The sequence below is a fragment of the Stereum hirsutum genome (genome assembly GCF_000264905.1).
Source record: "Stereum hirsutum FP-91666 SS1 unplaced genomic scaffold STEHIscaffold_19, whole genome shotgun sequence".
Taxonomy (NCBI): domain Eukaryota; kingdom Fungi; phylum Basidiomycota; class Agaricomycetes; order Russulales; family Stereaceae; genus Stereum; species Stereum hirsutum.
The window spans coordinates 970118-996890 of record NW_006763149.1 but is presented as its reverse complement, the minus strand read 5'-3'; the positions used below and the strand labels follow the sequence as shown (position 1 = coordinate 996890).

Sequence of the window (26773 nt, the reverse complement as noted above, 5' to 3'; positions counted from 1 at the left end):
GACGCACGAACTTGTCAAAGCCTAAAGGCATGAATAGTTCTTCCAGAGGACTTACAGCGTCGTCGCCTCGTCCAAGTACTTCTGCCTCCGTATGGCTTCATTCGCTGCGAGGCGCCTGCCATTACGTTCTTCATCTTCAACCCCCGCGGGAGTTACGGCGACGGGGACTCGCTGCGAGCCCCTTTTGCGTCTTCCAAATGACCCCTCCGAGCGTCATTACCCTTCCCTCCCATGTGCTGCCAGACAGCTGCTACATACAATCGCTATGTTGTTGGCACCTCCAACCCTTCAACTGCGATACTTGACCCAACAGTTCGAGGGGCGCTTCTGCATGTTCGATCATAGGATTTAACGACTGAGGACCACGGAACTGTTCTTCCTTTCGCTCATCGCCACTTATGCGGACTCGCGCTCTGGGACAGCTCGCCACTCGGGACTCAACCACTACGTGCGTTCCTAGTCCTCTGCAGAATAATAAAGCGCGCTCGACTGATGCTTTCAAGTTGAACACAGTGCGGCAGAGATCAGACTCGGGCTCTACGTGGATCTATCGGCACGATGTACGTTCACTTCATGATAATTCTTCAACTTTACAGCTCAAAGTAAATCGACTACCTCGCCTGTTCAAAGCGCTCTGGCTGTACGACTACGTCCAGACATTCTCTACGGAGGTTCAAGCGATCTGGCTGCGCAAGATTTCTGCGATGTCAGTTATCTTCCTCTTAAACCGATATCTCATGCTCCTCGGGATCATCGCGGGAATGTACGAGGACGCTCCTGGGACGGGTACGATCACTAGGTGAGTGAGCCCAGTCTCTCCGTTCCTCTGTCTCCTGTTTGGTGTTCTGTGAGCTCAGCCGGAGATGGGGTCGTACGCACAGTTGTAACTATGTACTCCATGCGGGGTTCTTGTGTGGCGTCTTCTCCGTGGCATGTACCAATGGTCAGTTTAATTTTAGTCGTGTGCGTGGATAGTTTGAAGGCTGATGAGCTTCATGAAGCGTTATTTATCATGAGGTTGTATGCTATATATAACGAGAACCGGTGGATTGCCGTAGTCACCTCTACGCCGGTGTTGGGTAGGGTTGCAATCGACTTCTGGGTATGTATCGTTTTCCCCGGCGCGTTATTACTACCAGGTGAGATGAGTTTAATGAACTCGTTGCACTATGAATGCAGGAATTCAAGACAATACATGCCACGAACGCCAAAGTAGACGTCGATGAATCTTGGAGCTCGCGATGTACGGAACAACTGCTATTCCACGATCCGAGCATCTTTTACTCGTGAGTTCTGGGAGTTCGTTGCTTACCGCCCAAAGAAATGACCTGACGTGCTATTTCCTCTATAGCAGTAAGATCGTTCACCCCATTACGAGTGTCTGACTCCTTGATATCTGATTTTAATCACAGTGACCGCCGCGACAGCCTGTCTGGCTCTGTTATTTGACACAATGATCCTCGTACTGACTGTCAGGAAAACATGGCACCATGTCATGGAGATGCGTCATCTTGGAAGGACAGGGCTCATTGAGGTGTTTCTTCGCGATGGTCAGCCTCGTATTCTGATCCTCTTTTCGTTGGCGATACCGAGTAACTGACCTGAACTTTTAGGCAGCTTGTACTTCTTGTGAGTCTTCATCTCCGTAAGCGCACCTAAATTGTCCCTGGCTCTAATACATTTTCGATGCAGACTCGCTTTTATCATCACCGCCCTTCAATTAGCAACCAACATTGTACGCCTGAGACCGCGATCTGTACTGCTACAATGCCTTCACTCATGCTTTTGCCCAGGTCTCCAGCATGCATGATCCAGATGTACGTGCGATAGTCTTGCTAGTCGGCGGTACATACTTTCACGCTAACACTACACTCAGTCAACCTCGTATCTCGGTCAAATCAGCTCGATCATTAACGCATTCTATGATGTGTAATCGTCCTCTTTTCTGTAAATTCTCTGGTATTTGACGACCTTTACCTTTCCCGAACGGAATACATAGGACGCCCAATATGCTCGTCAACAGACTGGTCCTTCACCTCCGCATCTATCGCGCCCCGTCCGGTCCAATGCTCGCAGGTACACCATACGACCATGAAGCAGCCTCGAGAATAATATCTGACCTCGAATTCGCTCCTGATCTTACTTCGAATGAGCAGAAGAGTGGTCGTATTGTTGGGAACATTGGGGCGCCGCTGGACCATGGGCGGTGGGATTATCCGTACGTGACTCCGGAGACGGTGAGTATGTTTCGTTGGTGTCGACATGACATGAGTTCACTCTGAAACAGTATTTTCTGTCTGTTGTTAGGGAGCTCCGGTAGGCGTGATTCAGAACGTGAATGTTGATGATGTTGAGATGAATTCCCTGTAAGTATTGGACTGTACCAATGGATACTCCTTCGTTCCAAGAAAAGAAAATTGGCTACGATCTCCAAGATTCGTGACGATTCCGTGTGCCGGATGGCTTTTATGTACAGTATTGGTTGACTGACACCCGCTTCAGGACCGAGACTTTATTTTTGCTGGTCAACAGGACGAGCATATAGGCGCGTGTCGCCACCACTTGACCGCTTGTACAGCTCCCTCGAGCGGATCAGCGGCGACCTCAATAATGTGACCTCAATGAGTATTCCCACCAAAGTTTCGTCATCGTCTGCTTTCGTTTGCGCGGAGCTGCGCAACCATCCAGAGCTGGGATTATTTTCCCCAATGGATTGCGAACTTGTGGGAGATCCAGAGGCGACAAGGGTCGGCTCGGGTCTTCGCGAATTGCTTTCGCTTAGTCCGATAAGCCCGCTGACCAACGAGCAGGCGGTTCCCATACTTGCCGAACGTTAATCATGGTTACGATCTCAATAGATCATGAATAAACGAGCTGCCGCGTTGCACGATAAGGACAGGTGGATCTAGCGCATACAACGACGATATAAGGTCTCAGGCTTCGCAGTCGCACCGTTCCCTTCACGCATCGTCCGAGTCGTTCATGCAGAACGGACTCATAGTGCTCGTCGCGCGCGACGCAATAGCTGAGTACGTCACTTATCACCTCTAGACTGGTCGTCACAGAACAGTTGGGCGCGGATGCCTTCGACTCTGAGCAGTGTCGCGGGGACCAGACTCGGGCTCTGTGCGGACATATCGGCGCGATGTTCGTTGTCTTTAGGATGCCTCACGCGCGTCAGTCGCTGATACTTGTCTAGCTCTCTGGATATACGATTACCTACAGACATTCTCCGTCGAGGTTCAAGCTATCTGGCTTCGCAAGTTGTCTGTTATGTCAATCGTCTTCCTCTTGAACCGATACATGATGCTACTTTCCATCGTCGCTAGCCTCTATGAAGATGCTCCTGGTTCAGGGTCAATGCGAAGGTCAGTCAAAGCTCATGTACTCGTCTGTTTCGTGGTCTTCTGGCTCACGTAGGGTTATACATCTAGATGCAACTACGTGTTTCACGTGAAGTACCTCACTGGCGTCTTTACGGTGGCATGCACGAGCGGTAAGTCCCTTCCAATTTGCTTGCTTTCTTTCTTTGACATGTTGACCTCGGTGTAGTCGTGTTTGTCATGCGAATTCATGCTCTGTACGGCGATAAACGATGGATTTCCGTGGTCGCGTCGCTACCAATTCTTGGCAGGATTGGCATCGACTTCTGGGTAAGTTACTCTTTCCCTGAAGCAAGACCGGGTCACTGTATATATAATATAGACTTTTGGACGGTTATATGGTTCAAACGACAAAACAGACTCAATCGAATACTCTTGGAGTCCACGATGCACAGAAAAGATTGTAGGTGATGCAAATGTTTTCTACTCGTGAGTCCTCGTTAGCAACCTGTTCTGTCGCGCTCTCTGAAGGATCCATTCTCGGTTCTGTAGCTGTCAGTCTCTTCGAGCTATCATCGTTACCACAGCCTCTAATTTTACGGTTCAAAGTGAATGCCGGTACAGCATCTCTGGCTTTGGCGTTCGACGCCCTGATACTCGTACTTACCATCAGGAAGACATGGCATCATGTCATGGAGATGCGCAGTTTGGGACAAACTGGACTCATGGAGATTTTGCTTCGTGATGGTAAGCAAACTCAGATTTTCCCCCTTCCCAATCCTCCGATTTTTAATCCAAAACTACATACAGGCAGCCTGTACTTTCTGTCAGCAAACCTCATTCACGATCATTGAACGGTCGCTGAGAATGGTGCTCCTAATCAGACTGGTTTTCATGATCAACGTCGTCCAAGTCTCTACAAATATTGTACGCCATTCGTTGCATTTGATTTACTTGGGTGGCATGAAAAATCTATACATCTACTAGGTATCTAGCAAGCGTGATGATAGCGTGAGTGCTACTATATCGTAAGTGTTCTGGTCACTACACACTGACAATGTGCCCGAAGCGCAGTCATTGTCCTACCTTGCTCAATTCGCCGCAATCATCAACGCATACTACGCTTTGTAATATTTCTGGCTCTCCACATCTACAGCACCAAAATCTGACCCCTTTTAATTCCGTTAGAACGCCAAACATGCTCGCTAGCAGGCTGGTCCTCAACCTCCGCATCTATAAAGTTCCTTCAGACCCAGTACTGATGTCAGATCCCGACTCTTCCTCAAGAGTGATATCTGAGATTAGGTTCCCGCCAGAGTCGAATGCACGTCAGAAAGATCCAGGACAGTGTCGTGTTTCCGGGAACACAGGCGCGCCACCTGATCACGTCCAGTGGCAGAGTAGCCCCTGCACAGACTCCATGGAAGGTTGTCGGACGTCGGACGGATGCCATGGATCTAGGCTGGTAAGTATGTTTTATTCAAGTTAGCATGTTTTGTTCTGAACAGTCATTCGCCTCCATTTTCGTTGTGCACAGGTCTCACGGTCTGGGTGCGTGGCTGACGAGTATATCGAGATGGCTGATAGGCGTCCATGATACCGATTGACCCATGTGCAAAACACACACTTGTATAATTAGAGTCCAAGAAGAGCAGTCTATGTTATATAATTACCTTTAGTACGCCAGCTGAAGTAATATTCTTCTTGAACAGCGACCGAGCGGAAGCCAGGCACTCAAGCCGAGAAATCCCGAAGCCTTCCGAATTCAACACGGACAAACAAACGCGTCGTGCAAAACGTTCACTGCCAAATTCGGCTTCTCCGTTTTCCCCAACCGCAGTCGGAGCTGTCATCGACCGGCGCTCACTTGACACCGAAACCAGTCCTCCACGCTTTCTCCGCCCTGCAATTTCGGCAGAACTCGTTATGGATGTCGATGACGCTGCAGACGGTTCCTGCCAGGCTTTGTGCTCCGGGATCGTCGAACGAGTATTCAAGTCCAGAGCTTCCTGGTCTACTCCTGCCTCGATTAATAGGTTGGGCTCTTGAGAATTCGAGGGGTGATCGATTACTACCGAATGCGCTCTCGACTGTGTCTTGAAATGCCTCCCGCACGAATGGGTGCCTTCGCGGCCCTTGAGGTACCGAACACGACGACGCCTTGACGACGCCACTCCCTGTCAGATTCCCTCCATAAGCCCCTAACTAGACTGCTCGATACACCTTGATTCACTCAAAACGGGGCCAATGTGTACACGTCGTACGCGACCTCTTCATACGGATGGACCTATTATACGGTGAAGCGGCACAGAATTACTCGATGCATCACACTTCAAAGAATAGGGATAGTGAGATATGCTACCTACCTCCTTCAACTCCTTCAATATACCCTTGAGTTGAAAATTGGCCCCGCCTTGATCATTCACCACCACCTCAACCCTATCCTCCTCCACGAACTCGAGCTTCCCCAGATCGCCTATAGCAGGTCTGGCCTCCGGTCCCGGCATAAATTGACCTACGTCCATACCCAATCATTGTCCAGACTCAGTCAAACCTCTCTACAAGAATGTGTAGCGAGAGGTCTCAGACCGAGGACATGCCTGTTCCACGAGTTATGAAGGCACATTGCTCGTACTTCCCGATTTTTCCCAGCTCTGTGGGATATTTCGCGAAGAGCTGGTCTAGGACGCGATGGGTGGATGTCGCAGGGACAAAAAAGACGTTGGAGGCCATGATATGTGAAGGAGTCGGTCTAGAAGAAGAGGTTTGCTGCGTTACAGTTTTGAGAGGGTTATGATTCAGATGGCCACGAGGGAAAGTTGCGTCATGGACTTTGTAGAAACTTCAACGTAGTTGCGCATTCGATCGGCCACGCCACAGCGTCGGACCGAGGCCTCCAGCGGGTTTTGGGGGCGACGAAAAGGAAGCAAGAAGTCCGATATAACATGCGAAACGCCTTGGCTTCAAGATTCTCAGTAGCTCACACACGGGTCAGAATCACATGCTCGCGCCACAATGATCCAATTTTTGAGAAATAAAGCACGCTCCTACAGCAATTACAACACCACCCCATCCTCAATTCCACGAAATCTGAGCAAATATCCCCAGCACCTCATTCGTCACCAACGGACTATAAGTCTGCACGTCCGCACTCGTATACTCCACCTCGCTCTGCGCTAGATTCAACACGTCGAGCACATCGCTCTCGATAAAATCGATGAACACGAGATCGATGGGGTCCGAGTCTGTTATGTTGGAGGGCGCGGTGGATTGGATGTAGTCCGGGGTGTCGAAGAAGGGGAGGGGGGAGTGTAAAATGTCGTCACCTACGCCGGGGCAGTTCTATATGCAAAGTAAGTAGGCTGTTAGTATGGTATGGATAACATAAGGGATACAGGGAAAGACTTACATCAGTCGTAACATATCCCAACGTCAAATTCCCCGCATCCCTCCTCTGCACTCCGTCCCTCCTATCCATTTCCTTCAACCAGCGATTATACCTTGCCGCAACATCCCCCCTAGCCCAGAGCTCCTCCTCCCTCGTCCTAATCTTCCGCTCCATCCTCTCTCTCACAGAAACCTCATGCACGCTCCTCCATTTCATCTCACTTTCCTTTTCCCTCTCCCTTTTCTCATTCTCAGCGACACTCCTGCGTTTAGTATCCGCGAAGGATGAATCGCCGTTCAGGACGGGTAATACCTGCGATGCGACACCGAGCGTGACGTTGGGGATGAAGAGGAAGCCATCCGTGAAGGGCGATGCTGTGAGCTGGTCGTTCTTCGTGAATGTGCCAGAGAAGATGTCGAAGCGGAGGCCGCCGGAGTTGGCGATGACGATGCGAGGGACGTCTGCGCGGGTGTTGTTAACGGAAAGCGCGGTAGGTGTTGCCTATTTGATATTCAGTCCCAGGGTCAGAATCACGTTTAATATTTTCCTTTATTTCTTTCGGTATGTGCGGAGAGAGCAGAGGGATGGATTGGGCGAACTTACCTCGTCGATGTAGAGCGATAGGAGGGAGCCGTTCGAGGGGTATGCATCCCTGTGACGCGCAAAGCCATGTGAGTGGCGCTCACTTAATTTTCATTTAAGATTAGAGAACTAACCTAGTAAGCGTGAAATCCCTAGGAGACGTTCCGAAGAAGAACGGCAGATCAAAGGCCTCAGCCAGCTGGTTCAGACCAGTAGTGATATTCTCGCCTGCGGTTGTGTCGAAGGTGGTGTTACTCCGATTTGCGTGGAACTGTATCGTGACAAAAGAAGGTAGTCTCAGAAATTATGGGTTGCGTTGGCCGAGGATGAAATAGACCGACTTCGTAAGTGACACGGTTAGGATCGAGATAACGACGGCTGAAGGTGAGGTTTTGCTTGTCGTTTGCCTCGTCGAGGTCTACGCCTTAGTAGTCATAATACCCTCGCATGAGTTCGGAAAACAACGCAGTTCGTTTTAGGACTTACTCAACCAGCCTGTGGACCGAGCACTTGAGTGTCAACCGCTCAAGGGTCGAATTGAGGGAGAATACTGACCGACTGTCTCCATGTATCTTCCGCTCTCGAGAGCCATAGCACGACCGTCGTACATTTCTACATCGGAGTGGCGGGGCATGAGGTTCGGAAGATAGGGTAAGGTATGAATGAAGAACGTACGACAGTCGCGGATGTGCGAGTGGCCGCCGAGAACGATCATAGGTGTGTCAGGATGGACGGCACGGATAGCATTGAAAACATCGGGCCCTAGGATCAAAAACGGTTAGTGAAGAGCTATTACGTCGCACAAATGCTTTGAGAAGCTTACAACTATCGTTCGAAACGGGCATATGTCTGTGGAACGATTTATGAGCTACACATCGTTATTGCCGCGAACGAGACGAACTCACCCTACGAGCAAGAAAAAGTCAGGCTCTTCAGCGATAGCATCTGCGAACTGGAAGCCGGTGCATCAATGCGTCAGAGGTCAATTATTCAATAAGTGGCTCATGGGGGAGCATACGCACCCAGGATTCCTTCACCATATCTGCAACCTTCTGGACCGTCGTATTCTCGTCGTTTCCGGTAAAATCAAAGAGCACGCCGAGTGCGGTCACACTCCGGCCTCTACATGGTTGCAACACCGTATCAGTTTCTGATCGAGATATCATGACGGAAGTATCGAGGCGCTTACTTTGTGGTGTTGAACTTCGCAAAACGACCTGTGATACTGCGGGTTAGCATGAATGGGCCAGAGGAAACGAAGACAGAATACGAACTGCCGACAGGGACGCTAACGGGGTTTCCGCTCGTGTCGTTGACGGTGATGTTGACGTTGGAGGAGAGATAGCGACCAGGGAATTGTGGAGCGAAGTTCTTGTACCTGTTCGACAATCCTTCGATCAATGAAGGCTACTGACCGCCGTACTGTCTTGAACACGCACATGTCAAGGGTGTTGTTGTAGATGTACAGTTCATGACTGTAAGCTTATTATCAGCATGTTTCAGCGAATACGAATGTACTGGTACGGACTTTCCGATGGCGAGAACGTCGTAAGGAAGCTGGGCGAAGAATTTGTTCGACTCGTGCGCATCAACTCCACCGGTGGGGAATCCGTCCGACAGCCCAGTACCTAACAATGCACATCAGACATCAATCCAGAGTGTTGTGCTGGAGCAGTTTGCATACCGTCGTGCAAATCTCCCGAATCGACAAGTAAGAGGTCGACGTCGCGTTCCTGTACTTACTCAACATCTTATATTCAAAATTGATACGCAAGCACTAACCTCAGCGACCTCCTTCATGTGCTTGACGAATGAAGCGAAATCGCCGAAGTCACCGCTGACATGGTCATAAGCTTCAAGCTTCAGGAGTCAGCGATATAAAATAACAACAAAACGAACCTATAATTCGGTTCCGGGAAGGACGATTTCTGATGTCCCAAAAGCCAGCCATGACTGTCCTACGTACATACACGCGTCAGAAGTTGATAGTGAGGGAGTCGATGCATAAACTCACGGTCGTGTGAATGATGTTCACGTCTCCCCATTGCAGAGGCCTCGTAGGGGGAGGTAGAATCGTTTGAGGAAATGCCCTTTTGCTATGAACGTGAGTGTGGGCATGATCATCCTCGCAAGCGCTAACCCGAGTGACAGCACTCAGAACCGCCGCGAACGCAAGACCGAACTTCATCACTGTCTACGCGTAGCACGGATCACGTAGATGAGAGGAAGGACGTAAGGAGGACGCGTTGGCGCGTCGACGATGATGGCTTTATATACGACGCGTCTCAGCTCCCGATAGCACGTTCTCTGGCTTCTCGGAGGAGATAAGTCCATGAGGACGAACGTGATAGGGAGAACCAGCATCGCTCGAATAAGATATAGGCTTCCTACGGTCTTGGCCATGCGTCTACAATTGACAGTGCCGCGCAGTGTTTTTAGAGGCTAAGCATGCGGTAAGGGACTGTGAGGAACCATGTATGGATCCAAGAATACAGCAGTGATTGGAAGAAAGCCGCAGGCGAAGAAGCTTCGGCCATTTCAAAACGTTACATAGGCCGAATGACAGACCCCGGGTAGCGAATATTGTAGTCCGCATCATACATTATATATCGTAGGGTGCGTCAATTATCGGTGTACGATTTTCATCAACTGTGTTGAGTCTAAAGACGAACGAATAATTCAATCAAAGCAAAGGCATCCAGTACTTGACCGGCATGCAGGCCACGTCGCGCACAGAGAGCAATTGCTAGATAACTGATTTGATGCGTGTTAATCGTACGCCATCTCGACTAATCACCGCTGTTGGCGTAGACAGTGCCGACGTTCTACGATGCTGAGAAGGCGAAACCATGGGGGAAAGACGCCACAGTTGCGGTCAAGAACAAGGGGCGACGGCGGTTCCCGAAGCGGTGCCACGGCGGAATATCGAACACTGCCGCGGGCGCTTCGTACTCGCAACCAGGCTTTGACTGCGACGCTCACGTCCTTCACGACTTTGACGACAATATGTCTGCTCGACGGCAGCCATCGACGACGTCTCTCTCCAAATATGCTAGGGCTTCTTCTCCAGACCCCAATGCGCGTTCACTGGACTTCTGTAACTCGTTCTGGGGAATCGCTGACGGCGGTGTTGACGTACTCTTTGCACGCATGAGGGGCGGAGGGAGGACGACGGAGGAAATCAGAGGCTTTTGGAAGGAAAGGTGCGCTGGTACTCACTCTAATTCATGCGATAATTTGCTCAAAGCTATGTCTGTAACAGAGCACTTATCGAGGAGGACTATGCAAAGCGTCTTGCAAAGCTCTCGAAGCAAGTCGTCGGCAGGGACGAGATTGGGTGAGTTATCGCCATCCTTCGCTTTGAACGTGCCCCTAGGACCGCCTTTGCGCTCGGCTATACGATCCGTGCGTATCTGCACCGTTATTGTTGCTCGGGGAACGGAATTGTTAGCATTCCGTGCGTGGTGGTCAACTATGCCGAATGGAATGGGAGTAGGCATTGCGCTTGCACTATTTGCCACCCGGAGTAGGCGTAGAATTTCGTCGATACAACCCACGACTCCCAGCTCTCGACACTGCCGCCTAACCCATGGGCTCGGGGCGCAATTATGGCGGGCTGTGCCTCCTATCACATCAAGCAGGGAAACCTAAGCGATACACTGTTGATATCTCATATCTTTCTTCTGTCCCCTCTGAAGTTGATGGTCAGAAATTTGTCGGGCCGTGAGGTCTTACCATGAACTAACGAGCTCACCATCGAAGTCGTCTACTTCCGCTGAGGCACTCGGTGTGTAGATATCCACATCTGCATCATTACGATGAGCGCACTTTCAGAGGCTTGTCTGTGCCTTATTCATCACATCGTGTTCACAACCAGTGGAGATCAACTTGCCACTGATGTCAGAAGCGCCTATCCAGCTTAGAGTGACGGTCATATAGAGTCACGCCACTGATCACGCATGTTTTCGTATATAGTGAACTCCGAAATTCGCTCGAAACACTGCGCGCAGAGACAGAGAAACAGTCAAGCTTCCACCTCCAACTCGCCCAACAGATCAAAAACGAGCTCGAAGCCCCCGCCACCGCCTTCGTCGCGCGACAGACTCAACACCGCAAACAATTCCAGGCGCAGATCGAGAAGCAGTTCAAGGTGAAGCAGGCGCAGGAAGCGCACGTCGCTAAGGCTCGGGAGAAGTACGAGCAGGACTGTCTGCGGATCAACTCGTACACGGCGCAGAGCACGCTCGTGCAGGGCAAGGACCTCGAGAAGCTGCAGATGAGATTGGACCGCACGCAGCAGACGGTGCAGGCGAACGAGAGAGATTTTGCGAATTTCAGTAGGGCGCTGGCGGACACGGTGGGGAAATGGGAGCAGGACTGGAAGATGTTTTGTGATAGTTGTCAAGATCTGGAGGAGGAGAGGATGGAGTTCATGAAGGATAACGTATGGGCTTACGCCAACGCCATCTCGATCGTGTGCGTCTCGGATGATGAGGTGCGTTTCATGCTTCTCGTCGAAATCGAACCGACTTTGCTGAAATACATTGATAGTCATGCGAACGTCTCCGGCTCTCACTGGAGCAGTTCGAGCCCGAGAAAGACCAGGAGAACTTCGTCCGCGACTACGGTACCGGAAACTCGATCCCCGAACCTCCTCAATTTGTCAACTACTCCCAAGCCGACGGCGCTCCTCTCCCCGGATCCAACAACAAGATCACCACCCGACCCGCGATGTTCGCTCGTTCCACACAGCGTCCCCCTCGATCTGCGGCGCCACCGAACGCTCCTTCGCCCTCGCAAGAAGAGATATCCGAACCGCTGGTGAATACGGCCGGAATCGGTGCCCTTGGTCGTAACTCGGTTCCCGATCCCGGCTTGAATCGTTCGCAAACGCAGAGCAGAGGGAGCACGAGGGGCCATCAGTCGACGTATTCGCAGTCACAAACGAATGGAGCGATGACGAACGGACAGTCGTCCTCGAGACCTGGCACCGGTCACGGTGCGAACGAGGCTCCGAACATGGTCAATCCCACCACGCACAAGACGATGCTCAAAGTCGGCGATAACGCATACGAAGTCGACCTCTCGAAGGACCCGCAGAGCGGCGGGCGGAATCAGAACAGGCCGCCTCCGGGGGCTTCGGCGGGCGTGGGCGACGAATCTGACCCGTTCTATCAGCAGATGGCGAACCTGAGGAATAGCGCTGGTGGTGCTTCGGTCGGTCGGGCTGGAACGCGAAAGGGCACGATGGACAGTATGGCTTCGTCCTCCGGTGCCGTCTCACCCTCCAAAGGCCTCGGAATCGCACCACAGTCGGCTCCTTCGCCCAACCACCACCATCGTCAATCGGACTATCGTAAATCTGCGGACCTCGTCGTTGGTGCTTATCCCGGTGGTTCGACTGGCGGCTCGAGCAGACCGGTCTCTCCTGGGAATAACAATAACCCTCCAACCGCATCGTTCATGAAACCTCCTTCGCCTGTCTCTCGTCCTGCTGTGTTACAGACGTATGAGCAGAGTTTGCCGGAGGAGAGGGATATGAGACGACGGAGCGTTTCAAATAGTAGGCCGCCTTCGTGGAACGGAGCGCCCCAGCAACAACAACAGCAGCAGCAACAGCAACAGCAGCCTATGCAGCCTCTGTCGCGACACAGTCAGGATCTTGTTCAGAGGCCGATTAGCCAGAATCTGGACAGACCGGTCAGTAGGGAGGGTCATGCAGGTATCGGAGCGAACGGGAGGAGCAGGAGTCCTTCAATCGGACCGATGCCTGGGCAGCGTGCGTCTTCGACCAGGAGCGTCAGTCCGTCTCCGAGTGGCGACTTTGGGTACGGTGGTGGCGGAGGTCAGGGATTGGGCATTTCACAGGGACAGCAGCAGAGTGGGTTCCAGAGGGCTGTTAGTCCGAACAGCGTCGGGATCGCATTGGACCCAACGGGCAAGGTCGCGATGGACTCGATGGCCGATCAGTATATGGCACAACAGCGTCAACAGCGCGAACAGCAGCATCTGCAGCAACAGAGGGTTTCGCCTCCGTTCCAGTCACAGCAACAGCTTCCACCGTCACATTCGTACCAACAGCAGCAGCAACAACAACTTCCGCAACCACAGCAACAGCTCGCTCTCCCCGGTCCCGTTCAGAGCGCGAATGCAGTCCAGAGGAGACAAAGCATGCAGAGGCAGACTTCGGTCAATTACGGACAACAGCAACAGCCACCGCCTTCTCAGTCGGCTGGCGGATACGGGAGCGCCGTCGTTCAGCAGAGGCAGAGTCATGGGTTCGGCTCGCAAGGGGGACAGCAGCCTTCGTATATGCAACCTCCGCCCGCACAGTCGCCGGTATACGCTCCCCCGCCAAGTCACCCATACGCAACCGCTACTTCGCCCGTCGGTCAACCTGTATTCCATCCTCCGCCACAACAGCAACAACCACAACCACAGGCACAGCAGCCGTACTCGAACGGCCTGGGACTGCAGAGAGGACAGTCGATGTCCGTTTCGCCTGGTCCTGGAAGCGATTATTATTCGAGCGCTCAGCAGCAACAGCAGCGACCGGCGCACCACAGCTATGGGTCGTCACAGTCGGGGTACGGTGGTCCTCCGGGCGGTGGGTATGGTGGTGGGAGGGCGATCAGTCCGGGGCCAATGCAGATGCAAGGGCAGGGGCTGCATCATATGCAGAGGAGTCCGTCGCCGCAGCCGCAGCCTATTGCGTTGAGGCAGCCGGAGCATCAGCAGAAGAGTGTGATGCCGCCTCCGACGAGGCAGTATACGGAGGATGGGAGGGGCGTGTTGTTCTATGGTGTGTCCTTATTTCCGATATACTTTCTCTTTGTTGTCGACGATCGTCGTTGCTCATATTTCGCGTTTTGTGCAGTCCAGGCTTTGTACGACTACACAGCGACGATTCCGGAGGAGTTCTCGTTCCAGGCTGGAGATGTCATCGCGGTTACGTCTACGCCAGAGGATGGGTGGTGGAGTGGCGAGTTGATGGATGAGGCAAGAAGGGTGCCTGGGAAACACATCTTCCCGAGCAACTTTGTCAAGTTGTTCTGAGTATGTAGCCGCCTAGCTCTTTGCACACTCACGCTCGTCTGTCCTCCCGTCCTGTCTTTGTTCTCGCCTTGGCCACGTTCTCGCTATCTCATTTTGATCTGAGTCTGTTTGTTTTTGTTCATGTTCCTGCGGCTCGTATGTCCGTTTGTTTCCTCCCGTGCTTCCTCTTTTCATACTTATTTATCAATTCACCATACTGATTGTTTTCCCTCCCATGTCTGTTTCAAATCTTGTTGTTGGCTTGCCGAATTTGAACAGACTCGTCTCTAGCTCTCGATGTCAACGGTCTATGCCCTCTCTCATTCCCTCAGTCTCCCTTCTCCTATCCTCTCCGGAAGGACCTATATATCTAATGATGGAGCCTTCCTATCTTTACTCGCTCCGACTGTGATTGCCTGTTTTTGTCTCCATCAGCCTGTCTCTCATTTCTCCCCCTGCTCGTGTTTCTTTTTCTGCTTGTGCGCTCGTGCGATGGTTCGACTTTCTTTGTAGTGTAGGTTTGTATCTCCATGGACCTCGTCTTTGTCTTGTCGGTTGGGTGTCTATCTTAAGTGGAGTACTTCGAGACGTGGTCGCATGTGTTGTGTTCTGTGTTCGTGCTGCGTACATATATGACATTCTTTTTCTATCTTTGTGTCCATTTGTTCGCGAAGATTGCGGTATGACGGGCTCACAATCATCGCCCCTTTACTGTCAGTTCAACGCATCAGAACCCGGGACGCCAATTGTTCATTCGAGTATGGTGATGGAGATACACGGGTGTTTACGAGATGCACACATAGAACGATATCGTACACAAAAGCACAAGTATGATGGGAAGCATAGCAAGAGACACGATAGCGAGGACAAAACAAACATAGCGAGAGGCGATGAGCGTTTGTAGAAAGCAATGTGACAACTGAATGTGAAGTATTTACGGGTTATGGATGGACAAGAAATATGAATACGAGTTTGTTTTCATGAACGAGGAAGCATAGATGGAGCTATACCAGAGGAGACAGCATGTTGAGTGAAGAAAGCGAGGAGTTCATATAGAGTACAAGGGACGAAGATGAAACGACGATCATAGCCTGAACTGAGAATTACCAAGGTCCGACGCTGACGTTGTCCTGCCAGCCCTTGGGCTTAGGAGCGTTGTTAGAGTTATTGTTGGGGTTCGACCAGCCCGAGGACCCGGGTACGTTTCGCCCGCCGCCAGGAGCGTTTCCGCTACTACCGCCACCGCCACCACCTCCATTGCCACCCTGTCCTTTTTCTTTCGACTTCTTCCCCTTGCCACCGCCACCGTTGCTCCCGCCATTCCCACCTCCAACTCTGGCCTGAGTCTTCCAACCACCTCCACCACTCCCTCCGCTACTAGAACTACCCGCACCCCGTCCATCGTCTACTCTCTGCTTCGAGCCACCACTGGCAACGGGAGCGTTCCAGCCACCCACACCCTTCGAGCGACCCTGGCCACCGGATGGAACTGGATCCGGGTCGTCCCAAGGTCCTTTCGAAACATGACCCCAGCCATCGTTCTCATCCCCATTGCTGTTCGCGTTCCCGTTAACGAGACTTCTACCCACCGCAGACCCGGTATCCCAAACCTTCCTCGGTCCACTCTTCCAATCCGCACCCTCCTGTTTCACCGGCCCTACTTTCTTTTGGGTGTTCCAAGAGTTTTTTGTAGGGGTCGGCCCGTTATAGATTGAAGAAGGTAGAGGGGGAGAGTCCTTGGGAGATGAAGAAGCGTAAGGGGCAGTCCAAGGCTTGTATGTCGGTGCTCCGGGGTTCAGAATCGTTGTTCGATCACGCGAAGGCCAGATAGCCGGAATGGTGGTCGTAGCAGTGGTCGTCCCCTTCACGGTCTTCGTCGGGGTATCTCCCCACGGATCATCCTGCTTGGCCGTGTTCGATGGAGCCGCGGGCGATTCATCAGCGGATTGCATATCTTCCCAGCCATTGTTCATCATTGGCGTAGCGCCCTCGTCCACCACAGCGCGCATGACGACGACGTTAGTTGCAGTAGGCACACCGAACTCGGCCTCATCTTCTTCCTCGTCCTCTTCGTCGATACCGAAGCGGGACCAAGAGTCGCCGTCGTCCTTGTTGTCGTCTTGTCCTTGGGTCGAGGTGACCGGGGTAGAAGCGTCGGAGCCACCGCCGTCGGATTGGGAGGGAGATTGGGAGGAGGCGGATGATCGAGGTGCAGGTGGGTTCTTCGAAAGAGATGAAATGTTGGATTGGAGTTCCTCATCAGGAGAAGGAGTTCTAGCAGTAGATGAAGCGGTGGGTCCATTGGTTGTAGTGCGAGAGTTAACGCTCCCGGCTGCAGCGTGGACAAACAACCCGTCAGAACGCACAAAGACGTCAGGATCCGAACAGCACTTACTTCGACTGCCAGCCCTCTGCAAGTTATCATCACTCGCAACGTTACTCCCACCATTCCTTCCCAATTCACCTCCCGAGGTCGATGCACCTGTGGCACCACCCTTCTTTCTATTCCTCCCCCTTTTACCGGTGTTGGAAGCCATGGATGCCGCCCTCTCTTTATCCTTCTGTTCCCTCTCTTTCCTCCTCTTCTCCTTCGTATATTCCTGACATATCCCCTTTGTACAGAGTATGGGCCCATGGATGCTGCATACCCATTCATCCTTCTTCCCGTCATTCTGCCCCACAACACTGGCGCTGTCTTCCCAATCCTGCTCATCGCGAGGGCCACCTAGGACAGAAATGCCGCCCTGCGACGGAAGATCGTGATCGCTGAATGGGGTCACCGAAGATTGTGGATGAATCGACGGAGCGGTAAACACCGCATTCGCACTCGGACCTTCGACATCGTCGTCCTCGTCACCCTCATACGGATTCCACACCGAGTGAGGTCGGCTGCCCGTATAAATGCTTCCGGTGACGGATGCAGACCTGGATTGGGAACGGCTTCCGTCAGAATTACCTCCGCCTCCGTTCATCATACTCTCGAGTTCCACCTCGTCGGCCCAGTTGGGGGTAGGTGCGACGAGGTTGAGGGGCGAAGTGGATCGTGTGTTATTAGATGACGCGGCTGGAGACGAAGATAAGAAGGATTGGGATTTGTTCTGAGGTTTGGGCGGGAGGCCAGGTGGAGTCAATGGGTGGGATGTAGGCTTCGAGAGACCTGGAGGGCCGCTCGTCCCTGGGAAAATTATGAGTACGGTGGTTATAACTGTGAGAAGAACGCTTGTGAGGGACATACAGGATGATGGTGTGGCGTTCGCTGTAACATGAACCTATCAACTGATGTGGCGAGTGATGAGAATGGGATGAACTTACTCTTTGGAGCTGGAGCTTTACCAGATCCATTGGCCTGCATATTACCCCATCCCTTGCTAGAATAAGTGGGAGCCGCGGAAGCTTTGCCATTCGCCTTCGTCATTGTGGCCCAAGGATCGCTGCTGCCACTGTCGCCGCCGTTCTTTACGCTCTCGCCCAAGTCGATTCCCCAAACTGATGAGGCGGGCGTCTTGTTCGCGTTGGAGGCAGCGCCATTGACCGTTGACTTATTTTTCCCCTTACCGATTTTAGTGTTGGGGTGACTAGCGTGTGTAACGCTCCGAGCGTCAATGACAGGCGGACCAGTTGGCCGTTTCCCCTTCGCTTTGAGTTCGTAATAGGCCGGAGAGCCGACTGCAAGGTGACAAAAACATAATATAAAATATTTCAGCACACGGTCCAGCGAAATTCGAATACGAGTCAGCATGCGAGAAAATGACGAGAAATACGACACCAAAAGTGCAGGGTCATATGGTCTCGAACACACGTCTGTTACACGCCGCCAACCCATATGTAACACTTCTTTCTGACAGGCAGAAGAACATGCATGAATCAAAAAATCAGGGAACGGCATTCTGACCTGGAGGAGGCGCAGCCTTTACGGGGGGACGGTGTATCATGACAGGCAGGGGGCGGCATAGCTTATAGTTCGTGGGATCTTCATGCTGAGAGGGCGTATCGCAATAGCTCGTCTCGGGGTATGGGAAAGTGATGTATCTGTGGGCAGGTGTTAGAGAAGTTAGCGTTGTTTGACTAATACTAGAGAAGAGTGAGCACGAAAGGTCCAGAGATAGGTTTAGTCTCATCGACGCCATACAATTTATCGTGCGAACTGCTCAGGTCATGCATCTGCACAACGATACGCAACGTAAAGATAGAACATCACTGAGTGGATTAGGTAAAACCCATCAAGGTGAATCATCTCTATCGTTTAACGCCACATCAACCTCTCGATGACGCTACCGTCCGGAAGCAAATCATCGCAGGTGCGTTTCGAGGGAAGACAAACATGGCATGCATGGGAGACAGAAAGACAGTGGGAATAGAGTTGAACTCACTCATTGTTGGGATGCCAGCCCTCGAACCAGGCGTCTTGGACAAAGATTCGTTTCCATCCTAGATCATCGTGAGATTCATTTATCGAGTGCACGGATATGTACGGGACGATTAGATTATGCAATGAAAGCAACAATGGCGTAGGAATAGACAAAGACACTCACCGATCTTTTCGACTTCGTGAGCATTGCTGTAATGCGAAAAGAAAATCCGAGTGACGAGATCTTTCTCCTCCGCGTCGGGTTTCCTCAAGACCTTGGCCCACTTGTGCTCTCCGAGAATCCTTTTCCATCCGGTCCCTCCGTACGCATTCTCAAACTTCTTGTCGACTTCCACAATCACGATACCAGGGCTCTGTATAACGCAAACATACGGCCATGGTAAATATTGAAGATATAGTGGCGAGCGTGAGATTTCTATCATAAACGAGCGGGCAAAAACAAAAAAAATACGTACGGTGGGTTTATGGAATATTGCATGAAATGGTTCTGGAGTCCCTAGAACACAGGCGAACCAGCGAGCGAAAGACTGGTGATCTCCAGGCAATTCCATGTTCGCAAGGCGAGGGAAAGGATTCCAGACCGCAAAATACCGCTCATCATCCGGTGGAGGGGGTACCGGCTTGGGCTTAGGCATTGTTACAGCCTTGGAGAGTTCAAGGAAAGATCAAGGGGAGTAATTGAGCAAGACGCTAAGGGGATGGTGGACGTATAGAGGAAGGAAGGCTAGGCGGGCGAAGTTCGCGAGAATCCGACGCGGCACTCATTTATAACGCGCCAGGTCACCCCACGTGTGGGTGTGACGATCGTAAAGTTGTGGCGTGCGCCGTGAACAAAAGAAAGACAGTTTGAAATATTTACCCTTGGGCATAACTGCAAGTTAGGTCCCCTTCTAATGTTCCCCGCCACTTACCACGAATAGTAGCTAAAGTTCTCCAAGAAGTATACAGTACGTATGTGAGACAGCACAATTCATATTTACTTCATCATCGCGATTCGCCACATTTCTATGCTAGTACATACGCATCATGAATTCGGACAGAAGTGCTGCTAATGGAATTCAATACTGAAAGTCTCCCAGCTTCTATGTCCCTCCGCAAAAAAGGCGACGACGATTCGGAGAGTTGGGACTGCTCGCGTGTCTTGAGAGTACCGGAAAGGTAATGCACAATATCCTTATTGTTGATATTATAGTCAATATTATCGAGCTGAGAGGGTTCGCAGAGAGAATTTGGTGAGAAAATGGGCCTGTTCATGAGGACAGTTAACATTCGAGTCTGTGAAAGTAGACAGAGAAAACCCCATAATAGAAGAAAACTATACGAAAATATTTGCGCTATTCTCCAGAGCTGTTTCTAGGGGATAATGGCCAGAGGGAGGCCTCACCAGCTTTATCCTTTGTAGCATTCACTGGTTGTAAGCTATAAATGGAAGCGGCGATTGTTCCACAGATAAGTAAATCGGTCCGGAAATGAGCGATGAAGGGCCCTCAGACAAAGGACGTCGCAAGTCTTGAACAAACGCAGTATTGATCTTCTGACTTGTTTTATACAACCAAAGCTCAGAGACAAAAAGCCAGACTGATGTTTATCACAGACTCGTTCAAGAACACGAGCGAAGACGAGATTGACAAGAAATCGAGTTTCTCCAATTCAAATTGCTTCCGGACTTCATGGTGACGCCCGGGCGATGCCGCATTGTTAGATCTCCGCTTCAATCGTTTCACAACATGGTCAACTGCGTCACGGTGTGGCCCACCAACATGTACGTACCTCGACCCGTCCACGATGTTTCGGCGGCTTCGCTCTCACACTATCTCGTGTCCTATAGATCTTCATCAGTTGTAGGTAATGCTACATGGGCATGTTTTATGGGCTCATATCCAAAGACTCGAGGGGTAAGCACACTAACGGCGAATTCGAGCACCCTTCTAGAGTACTAGTGGGCGATCGTTAACTTGGAAGTATCGGACGGAAGGTGAGTTTCTTTGTACGTTTTCTGTCCAGATCTATGAATCATGGAACTTCTGGGCTTTATTCTGATTGCAGACTATCTTCAGCTTGGCATGCATGGCTTGCTCTCGCACTCCAAGGCCTAGGGTGGCAGGACACCTGAGGCAGGATGCAGCATGCATCACCTCAATTCGCCCGGCTATGAAACTAAGCAGCATAAAATCTAGTCGATTTGATCTGTACACACCGGTGCGTTTTTTGAACCATATGTATCGCGTCTCTTTCGCTATCCACAAGTCCACCGGCGTTGTGGCCCCCTTGTCCTGGATCTGAATATATGCGCTTTTTTCCGCGAGCTCTGTGCGTCTGGGACCTAAAAGATCCGACATATAGGCGGTACTTATGCTCAGTATATCTTTTCTTTTGCCATCGACGAACCCACCAGAGTTGTGGCCCCTTTGGTCCTTGACCTGAATATATGCACTTTTGAATCGTGTCATTTCCGTCGAGGACCTAGGAAAATCCGACGTATGTGCATCATGGTACTACTGTCCAGTATGTCAGGTATGTTTTATATCACGATCCCTTCATGCTGCCCCGAAAGCTGTGTGGCGCACTAGAACGTGCGTTTCGTAGCCACTCTAAACTCCTATGCGCCGCTGTACGCCTTCAGGCGACGTGAGTGTTCGTCCCATGAGTTTTGAATTGTTGTGGCTCATACATGGATAGTTTCTGCGCGCCTGCGTAGAACACTGTCGTGACACGCCACAGTAACTCATATACCAGCACAAGCATGTCGGCGGGGCTATTCGGGCAGATCCCTTCCAGAAAGATACTTCCATTCTGTGCTGTTCGAACCGATCGAGATGCATTTCTTCCGGTGACCGATCCATTTCTCAAGACGAAATATTAGGATCCGGTGGTGTGAAAGTACCTGCTTTGTGTATTGCATTTAGGACCGCCATCGCCTCCTTTGTGCGCCTTTCTCAGCCCACAGCAGCACCACGAACAAAGGTGAGGTACCATAGTAGCTGACCTCCCCTATTTTCAGAACACAATTACCGCACGCCACAGTAGCGGAAGTGCCACCATCCGGTCGTATGTTTTCCAAGAATTCGAGTGCCCGTATCGGGACGGCTGCGACGTATCGCCATGGCAAGAGAACGATACGCGGGAGGGTCCGTGCGTAGCCGAGAGCGGGTTGGGCCCGAGCGGGCCACGTTCGGGGATTGCCGCGAAGGCCATGATTTGGGGGAGTTGCGCCTGCTGCGTCGTCCCGTCGTGCTCGCGCTCATTCGTGTGTTTTTTCTGCTCGCTGCGTTTTGCGTATTGCCCGTTCCCGTTTCGCCGTTCGTTGTTTCGTTCGACGGGGCTTGCGCATTTTCACGTTTATCTATAAGTAAGACCGCACTTTGCCCCCTTTTGTGTGCGTGTTCTTTTATTCCATACGCCAACTCGTCCACACTCTTTTCCGACGAGGGTTTCCTATACAACCCCCCGTCGCTCCGCCACGCTCACTACCTCCCTTTGCTTTCTCTAACCCGCTGCTTTCTTTCCTCGTCCCCACCCGTTTTACACTTATTTCACATACCCGTACTCTACCATGGACGACTCCCAAACAGCCTTCGCTACCTATCCTTCCTACCCATTTGACTTCGACATGATGAAGGTCCGCAGTCTCTCCCGCTCTTCCAAAGACATCACTCACCCTTCCCCATAGCGCTCTATGGATACCGTAGGCGGTCCCGACGCCAAAAAGGCCCGCTGGTCTCCTACTTCTTTCGCCGCCAACGGCACCAACGGTCTTGCCTCGGCTACGCGCGATGCGTTCGCCAACTACGGTTACGGGCCCCAGGCCAACATCTCCCAAGCTCAGGGTGGATACAACGGCTCCCCTCCCTCCGCCACCTTCGGCAACAACCCCCTCTACTCCACCTCCCTCAACACCCCCACCAACGGAAACGGCATGTCTCAGCAGATGAGCCCCAACACGGCGACCGCCTTCGCACAACAGCAGGCCCAGCAGCAGCAGCAACAACAGAACAACAACGGTAATGCCTGGGGCGCGTACAACATGCTCGGAATGGGGCTTCCTGGGATGCTTGGCGTCGGTGCCTTCCCTTACAACAACCAACTCGGCAACTTCGCCCAGGTGAGTCCCCATTCCGATGTTTGTCCTTCTCTTCGGAAACGTTCCAGACGTCTTGTCCGTCCTCCCCTCGCACTCGGAAATGTCTTGCTTTATGCCCCATGATGCCGGGCAAGACGCTCCTTAGGCGGATTGTTCGGAGGTTTTATCTTGACTCGGGCGGCAGATAGGGGAGTACAAGGCATAAGTACTTGGATGACAAATCTGCATAATTATGCAGATTGTTTATCCTGGAACTCTTGTCTAGAATCTTTCGAGCGGTTTCGCTTAGCATCCACGTTTATTGTTCTCTATACTGATATCTTTCCATCATGCAGCAGGGCTTCAACCAGTCGCGCGTTCCTTCTCTGAACCTCAACCTCGGCCAGCAGTCTAACTTCAATGCTGGCGCGCTTAACGGCCTCAACGGCCTCAACGCGACCAACGCCACTGGACGTACCGTTTACGTAGGAAACCTGCCTTCCACCGCTTCCGTCGACGAGCTCCTCAGCCTTGTCCACTTCGGCCCTCTCGAGTCCATCCGAGTCCTCCCCGAGAAGTCCTGCGTCTTCCTCTCCTTCTTGGATGGCGCTACCGCCGCTTCGTTCCACGCAGATGCAACCATCAAGAAGTTGGCCCTGCACGGCCAGGAGCTCAAGATCGGTTGGGGCAAACCTTCGCCCGTGCCTAGCCAGGTCGCCCTGGCGATCAGCCAAAGCAACGCGAGCAGGAACGTGTATTTGGGAGGTCTGGACGAGAACACCACCGAAGAGATGTTGAGGGATGACTTGAGCCGTTTCGGTCTTATTGACCAGGTCAAGATCGTCAGGGACAAGAACATCGGTTTCGTCCATTTCTTGAGCATCTCTGTTGCCACCAAGGTACGCCGCTTTCGCACATTCATTGTTTGACCTTCATCCGCTGACAGCTTCTCATTGCCTAGGTCGTAAATACCCTCCCCACTGAGCCCGCCTGGGCTGGAAAGCGTGTCAACTACGGCAAGGACCGTTGCGCCTACGTCCCGAAGTCGCAACAGGCTGCCGCCCACGCCGCCCAAGCTGCTGCCGCCCAATCCCTCGTCGCGCAATCCGCGCTCTCGCCCATCCAGCCTAACTCCGCCACTGGTTTCGGTGGACCCAACTCTGCCGGCTTCTCGCCGTTCAGCCCCTACTCGGCTGCGTTCGCGCCCGACAGCATGAACGGTCTCCAGAGCGCTGGCGTTGGTGCCCAGGGATTGAACAGGACCGTCTACTTGGGTAACATCCACCCGGAGACGACGACGGAGGACTTGTGCAACGCCATCCGTGGAGGTGTCTTGCAGAGTATTAGGTACATGCAGGACAAGCACATTGCTGTAAGTACCGAGCGCCTCGTGTTTTCATTTTATTCGCTTGACTAACGTGTTTAATGTGATAGTTTGTGACGTTCATCGACCCCGCCGCGGCCTTTACGTTCTTCCAAGTGGCCTCGTACCAGGGCCTCACGCTCAACAACCGCCGCCTTAAGATCGGCTGGGGCAAGAACTCGGGCCCGCTTCCTCCCGCGCTCGCGCTTGCTGTCCACTCTGGTGCGACGAGGAACGTTTACATCGGAAATATTGAGGACTTCGAGACCTTCAGCGAGGAGAGGTTGAAGAGGGACTTCGGAGAGTACGGAGATATCGAGTTGGTGAACTTCTTGAGGGAGAAGTAAGCATCGTTTCCTCTGCGCAACGTATCTGCTGCACGTGCTAATTATGTTCTTCGTCAAAAGGAACTGCGCATTTGTTAACTTCACCAACATTTCGAACGCCATCAAGGCCATTGACGGCGTCAAGAACAAGCCTGACTACACCAACCTTCGTATCGCTCACGGTAAGGACCGTTGCGCCAACCCGCCGCGCTCCGGACCCCAGGGTGGTAGCTCCGCGAGGAGGAATGCATCGGGCAACAGCATCAACTCCAACGGTGCCGCTAATGGTGATGGCTTGGAGGGGGAGGGCCTCGGTGAAGACGCCGTGATGGTGATGGGCGACGAGGGTGTGCCCCTCGACGCCGGTGCGGTAGAGGCAGTCAACGTCGTGGGTGCTTGAGCTCGCTGAATACCCTTCGCTATGCGCCCCAAACTCGAACTTGGACCCGTTCGAACGTTCCTCGCGGATCCTTCGATATTCATATTTGCGCGTCTTCACCGTTCGCGATACGATACCCCCGTCCCTGTTCCTCTTTCTTTTTCTTCTGTTTGTTTTCTTACCTATGCGCTCCCCCTTTTTGCCTCCGCTCGATATCTCTGTCTCAATCCTCTCTTACCCTCCTGATATCCCACGTTCTGATATTACCTGACCTCTCACCTCTCTTTTTCTATTTACTTGCACATTACATACAAAAATTCTTTGCTTGCTCGCCTACCAAGTTCATTTGCTCGTGACCCCCTCCCTCATTTGCTTTCATCGGGTGGGGGCTCTCGATGGTCTGCCTGCTTGCTCTTACTACTGCTGTTTGTCCAGTATCTGTCTCCGTCTCACCTCTGTCTCCCTGCTGACCCTGGCTCTTCTCCGTTCTGCGTCTCCATCTCTCAACATCACACATCCACTCTCTCTTTCACTGTCACTCACTCGTATCTCAACTCAACAGCCTACGTACCCTGCACCTCGTTGTTATTCCTTAATTCGATTGCGGTTTTTTCCGGTTTTTTTCCCTCGACTGCACACCGCTCGCTCACACCCTTTTGTTTTCCCGTTCGGCCTTTTGTTCGCTTCATTCGGCCGACTGCGAATTGGTGTGGGGGATTTGTTCTTGAACTTGAACCTTCGGAGTTTATCGTTGCGTTGCGTTGCGTTGGTTTGTGTTGGTTTGACGTGTTTGATTTGTGAAAGACTGTACAAAGGTTTGCTAGCTCGTTGCGTTTTCGTCCGCGTGTCTTTTCGTTCCAGGCCGCGATACACTACTATCGTTCCTTCGTTCGTTTGTCGTGTTTCGGCGTTGCGTTTCCCAGGCAGGCACATCAATGTTCACCGTGGTGGGCCCGGAGTAGACGGGGTGGAGTTGATGGTGTTGGTGATGGTGATGGCGTTGGTGATGGATGTCAGGCGGTCGGTTGGTGGACGTAGGTCTTGGGCTATTGGTTGATAACACATACCTTTTCTTCCTTTCTTTCGATCTTCCCCTCTTCCTCTCCTCTCCTCTTCCTTTCTTCCTCCCTCTCATCCTACTATCCTCTCTCAACTCTCAACTACTACTACTACTCCTGCTCAGCACTCAGCATTAGGTTACAAATGATCTTTATTCCCCTTCCATTCACATTCACTTTGCGAAAACTATTTCTCTCGTTTTCAATTGTTTATGCCATTCTCCGATTCCCAATTCCCGATTTACGACTCCGATTCCGATCCTTGTGGTTGGTTTTGGTTCCAACTTCCTATTCTTTATTCGAATACATATTGCGATACTCTACGTAGATATCCGGCCCTTTTTCGATATTCGATTTCGTGGTAGTGTACACTCTTTTGAAGAATCGGAATACCCTCTCAAAGACAGCTGGTTGGAAACGAGTGATGCTGAGGGTGCGTGAAGACCGAGAATTTTGATGGATTTATCCTTGGGTTCGGATTCAGCTTGGTGCGGTGCCACCCTTTGGTGATTACATCGAGAGTCCCCGTATACCTAGTGTCCCTTCAAAATAGTCTGGACTGCTCACCTCGATATTGACTTATGACTCAGCATGAGGTCCATTTTGAGACTGTAGCTTTCCTGCAGCTTAGCTCGCTCAGAAGATGATGTGGCGCACTTGGAGGTGCCAGGATGGTTGCTGCGCCATCGAGCTGCTGTGTCAGAATTTGAGCGTTAGAAAAGAGCATACAGGAACATACGCGCCGGGTTCGTCATGCCAACTGGTACCCAAATCTTTTGTTTCCAGATGGGTTTTTCTTGTAAAAAAAGGCATCAGTTGGTCGGTGGCAAGGTGGCGTACGTTGGCGGGCAGTGAAAGTACGGCTCTAACCGACGAGGGCTTTTGACGAA

General features: G+C 51.9%; 7 protein-coding genes across 7 annotated transcripts; 4 read left to right on the top strand and 3 right to left on the bottom strand.

Moving 5' to 3' along the window:
* Window positions 1-398: 398 nt before the first annotated feature.
* Window positions 399-2837, top strand: STEHIDRAFT_162602 (uncharacterized protein; the record flags this gene model as incomplete). Its single annotated transcript, XM_007310239.1, has 13 exons — window positions 399-448; window positions 514-560; window positions 631-799; window positions 976-1102; window positions 1180-1286; window positions 1477-1550; window positions 1614-1629; window positions 1693-1735; window positions 1794-1817; window positions 1877-1929; window positions 2000-2237; window positions 2308-2366; window positions 2579-2837. The coding sequence occupies 13 exons, from the start codon at window positions 399-401 to the stop codon at window positions 2835-2837; spliced, it is 1266 nt and encodes a 421-aa protein (XP_007310301.1).
* A 243-nt stretch (window positions 2838-3080) lies between these two features.
* Window positions 3081-5372, top strand: STEHIDRAFT_162601 (uncharacterized protein; the record flags this gene model as incomplete). The annotated part of the gene is made up of 8 exons (XM_007310238.1): window positions 3081-3147; window positions 3200-3368; window positions 3435-3496; window positions 3553-3653; window positions 4398-4450; window positions 4512-4788; window positions 4861-4874; window positions 5207-5372. 8 exons carry the CDS (start codon window positions 3081-3083, stop codon window positions 5370-5372), a joined length of 909 nt encoding a protein of 302 aa, XP_007310300.1.
* Window positions 5373-5556: 184 nt separating this feature from the next.
* On the bottom strand, window positions 5557-6056 carry STEHIDRAFT_135162 (uncharacterized protein; the record flags this gene model as incomplete). Its single annotated transcript, XM_007310237.1, has 3 exons — window positions 5557-5610; window positions 5690-5838; window positions 5924-6056. 3 exons carry the CDS (start codon window positions 6054-6056, stop codon window positions 5557-5559), a joined length of 336 nt encoding a protein of 111 aa, XP_007310299.1.
* Window positions 6057-6395: 339 nt separating this feature from the next.
* STEHIDRAFT_105252 (uncharacterized protein) lies at window positions 6396-9513 on the bottom strand (the record flags this gene model as incomplete). The annotated part of the gene is made up of 19 exons (XM_007310236.1): window positions 9308-9513; window positions 9193-9251; window positions 9076-9130; window positions 8978-9026; window positions 8822-8921; window positions 8733-8768; window positions 8568-8671; window positions 8483-8510; window positions 8316-8415; window positions 8199-8245; window positions 8117-8142; window positions 7969-8055; window positions 7849-7905; window positions 7780-7788; window positions 7635-7717; window positions 7428-7564; window positions 7315-7363; window positions 6733-7212; window positions 6396-6665 (listed from the first exon to the last, which is right to left on the bottom strand). The coding sequence occupies exons 1-19, from the start codon at window positions 9479-9481 to the stop codon at window positions 6399-6401; spliced, it is 1947 nt and encodes a 648-aa protein (XP_007310298.1). The 5' UTR covers window positions 9482-9513.
* A 752-nt stretch (window positions 9514-10265) lies between these two features.
* Window positions 10266-14781, top strand: STEHIDRAFT_105251 (uncharacterized protein). Its single transcript, XM_007310235.1, has 5 exons — window positions 10266-10496; window positions 10556-10630; window positions 11269-11788; window positions 11845-14095; window positions 14171-14781. The coding sequence occupies exons 1-5, from the start codon at window positions 10300-10302 to the stop codon at window positions 14347-14349; spliced, it is 3222 nt and encodes a 1073-aa protein (XP_007310297.1). The 5' UTR covers window positions 10266-10299; the 3' UTR covers window positions 14350-14781.
* Window positions 14782-15045: 264 nt separating this feature from the next.
* STEHIDRAFT_142706 (uncharacterized protein) lies at window positions 15046-19356 on the bottom strand. The gene is made up of 9 exons (XM_007310234.1): window positions 19153-19356; window positions 18861-19050; window positions 18699-18756; window positions 18221-18357; window positions 18128-18166; window positions 17641-17994; window positions 17564-17584; window positions 16724-17503; window positions 15046-16660 (listed from the first exon to the last, which is right to left on the bottom strand). Exons 1-9 carry the CDS (start codon window positions 19330-19332, stop codon window positions 15432-15434), a joined length of 2988 nt encoding a protein of 995 aa, XP_007310296.1. The 5' UTR covers window positions 19333-19356; the 3' UTR covers window positions 15046-15431.
* Window positions 19357-22250: 2894 nt separating this feature from the next.
* STEHIDRAFT_67552 (uncharacterized protein) lies at window positions 22251-24846 on the top strand (the record flags this gene model as incomplete). Its single annotated transcript, XM_007309929.1, has 6 exons — window positions 22251-22316; window positions 22368-22799; window positions 23129-23656; window positions 23719-24129; window positions 24192-24463; window positions 24528-24846. 6 exons carry the CDS (start codon window positions 22251-22253, stop codon window positions 24844-24846), a joined length of 2028 nt encoding a protein of 675 aa, XP_007309991.1.
* Window positions 24847-26773: the final 1927 nt, after the last annotated feature.

Excerpts from the sequence above, each read along its gene's own strand:
- STEHIDRAFT_105251 (XM_007310235.1), top strand. The coding sequence starts at position 10,300 with ATGTCTGCTCGACGGCAGCCATCGACGACGTCTCTCTCCAAATATGCT. Across the intron at positions 10,631-11,268 it reads GTCGGCAGGGACGAGATTGG|TGAACTCCGAAATTCGCTCG; the intron begins GTGAGTTATCGC and ends TTTCGTATATAG. Across the intron at positions 14,096-14,170 it reads GAGGGGCGTGTTGTTCTATG|TCCAGGCTTTGTACGACTAC; the intron begins GTGTGTCCTTAT and ends CGTTTTGTGCAG.
- STEHIDRAFT_142706 (XM_007310234.1), bottom strand. The coding sequence starts at position 19,332 with ATGCCTAAGCCCAAGCCGGTACCCCCTCCACCGGATGATGAGCGGTAT. Across the intron at positions 19,051-19,152 it reads CAATATTCCATAAACCCACC|AGCCCTGGTATCGTGATTGT; the intron begins GTACGTATTTTT and ends TGCGTTATACAG. Across the intron at positions 18,167-18,220 it reads AAAGGCTGCGCCTCCTCCAG|AAAGAAGTGTTACATATGGG; the intron begins GTCAGAATGCCG and ends TCTGCCTGTCAG.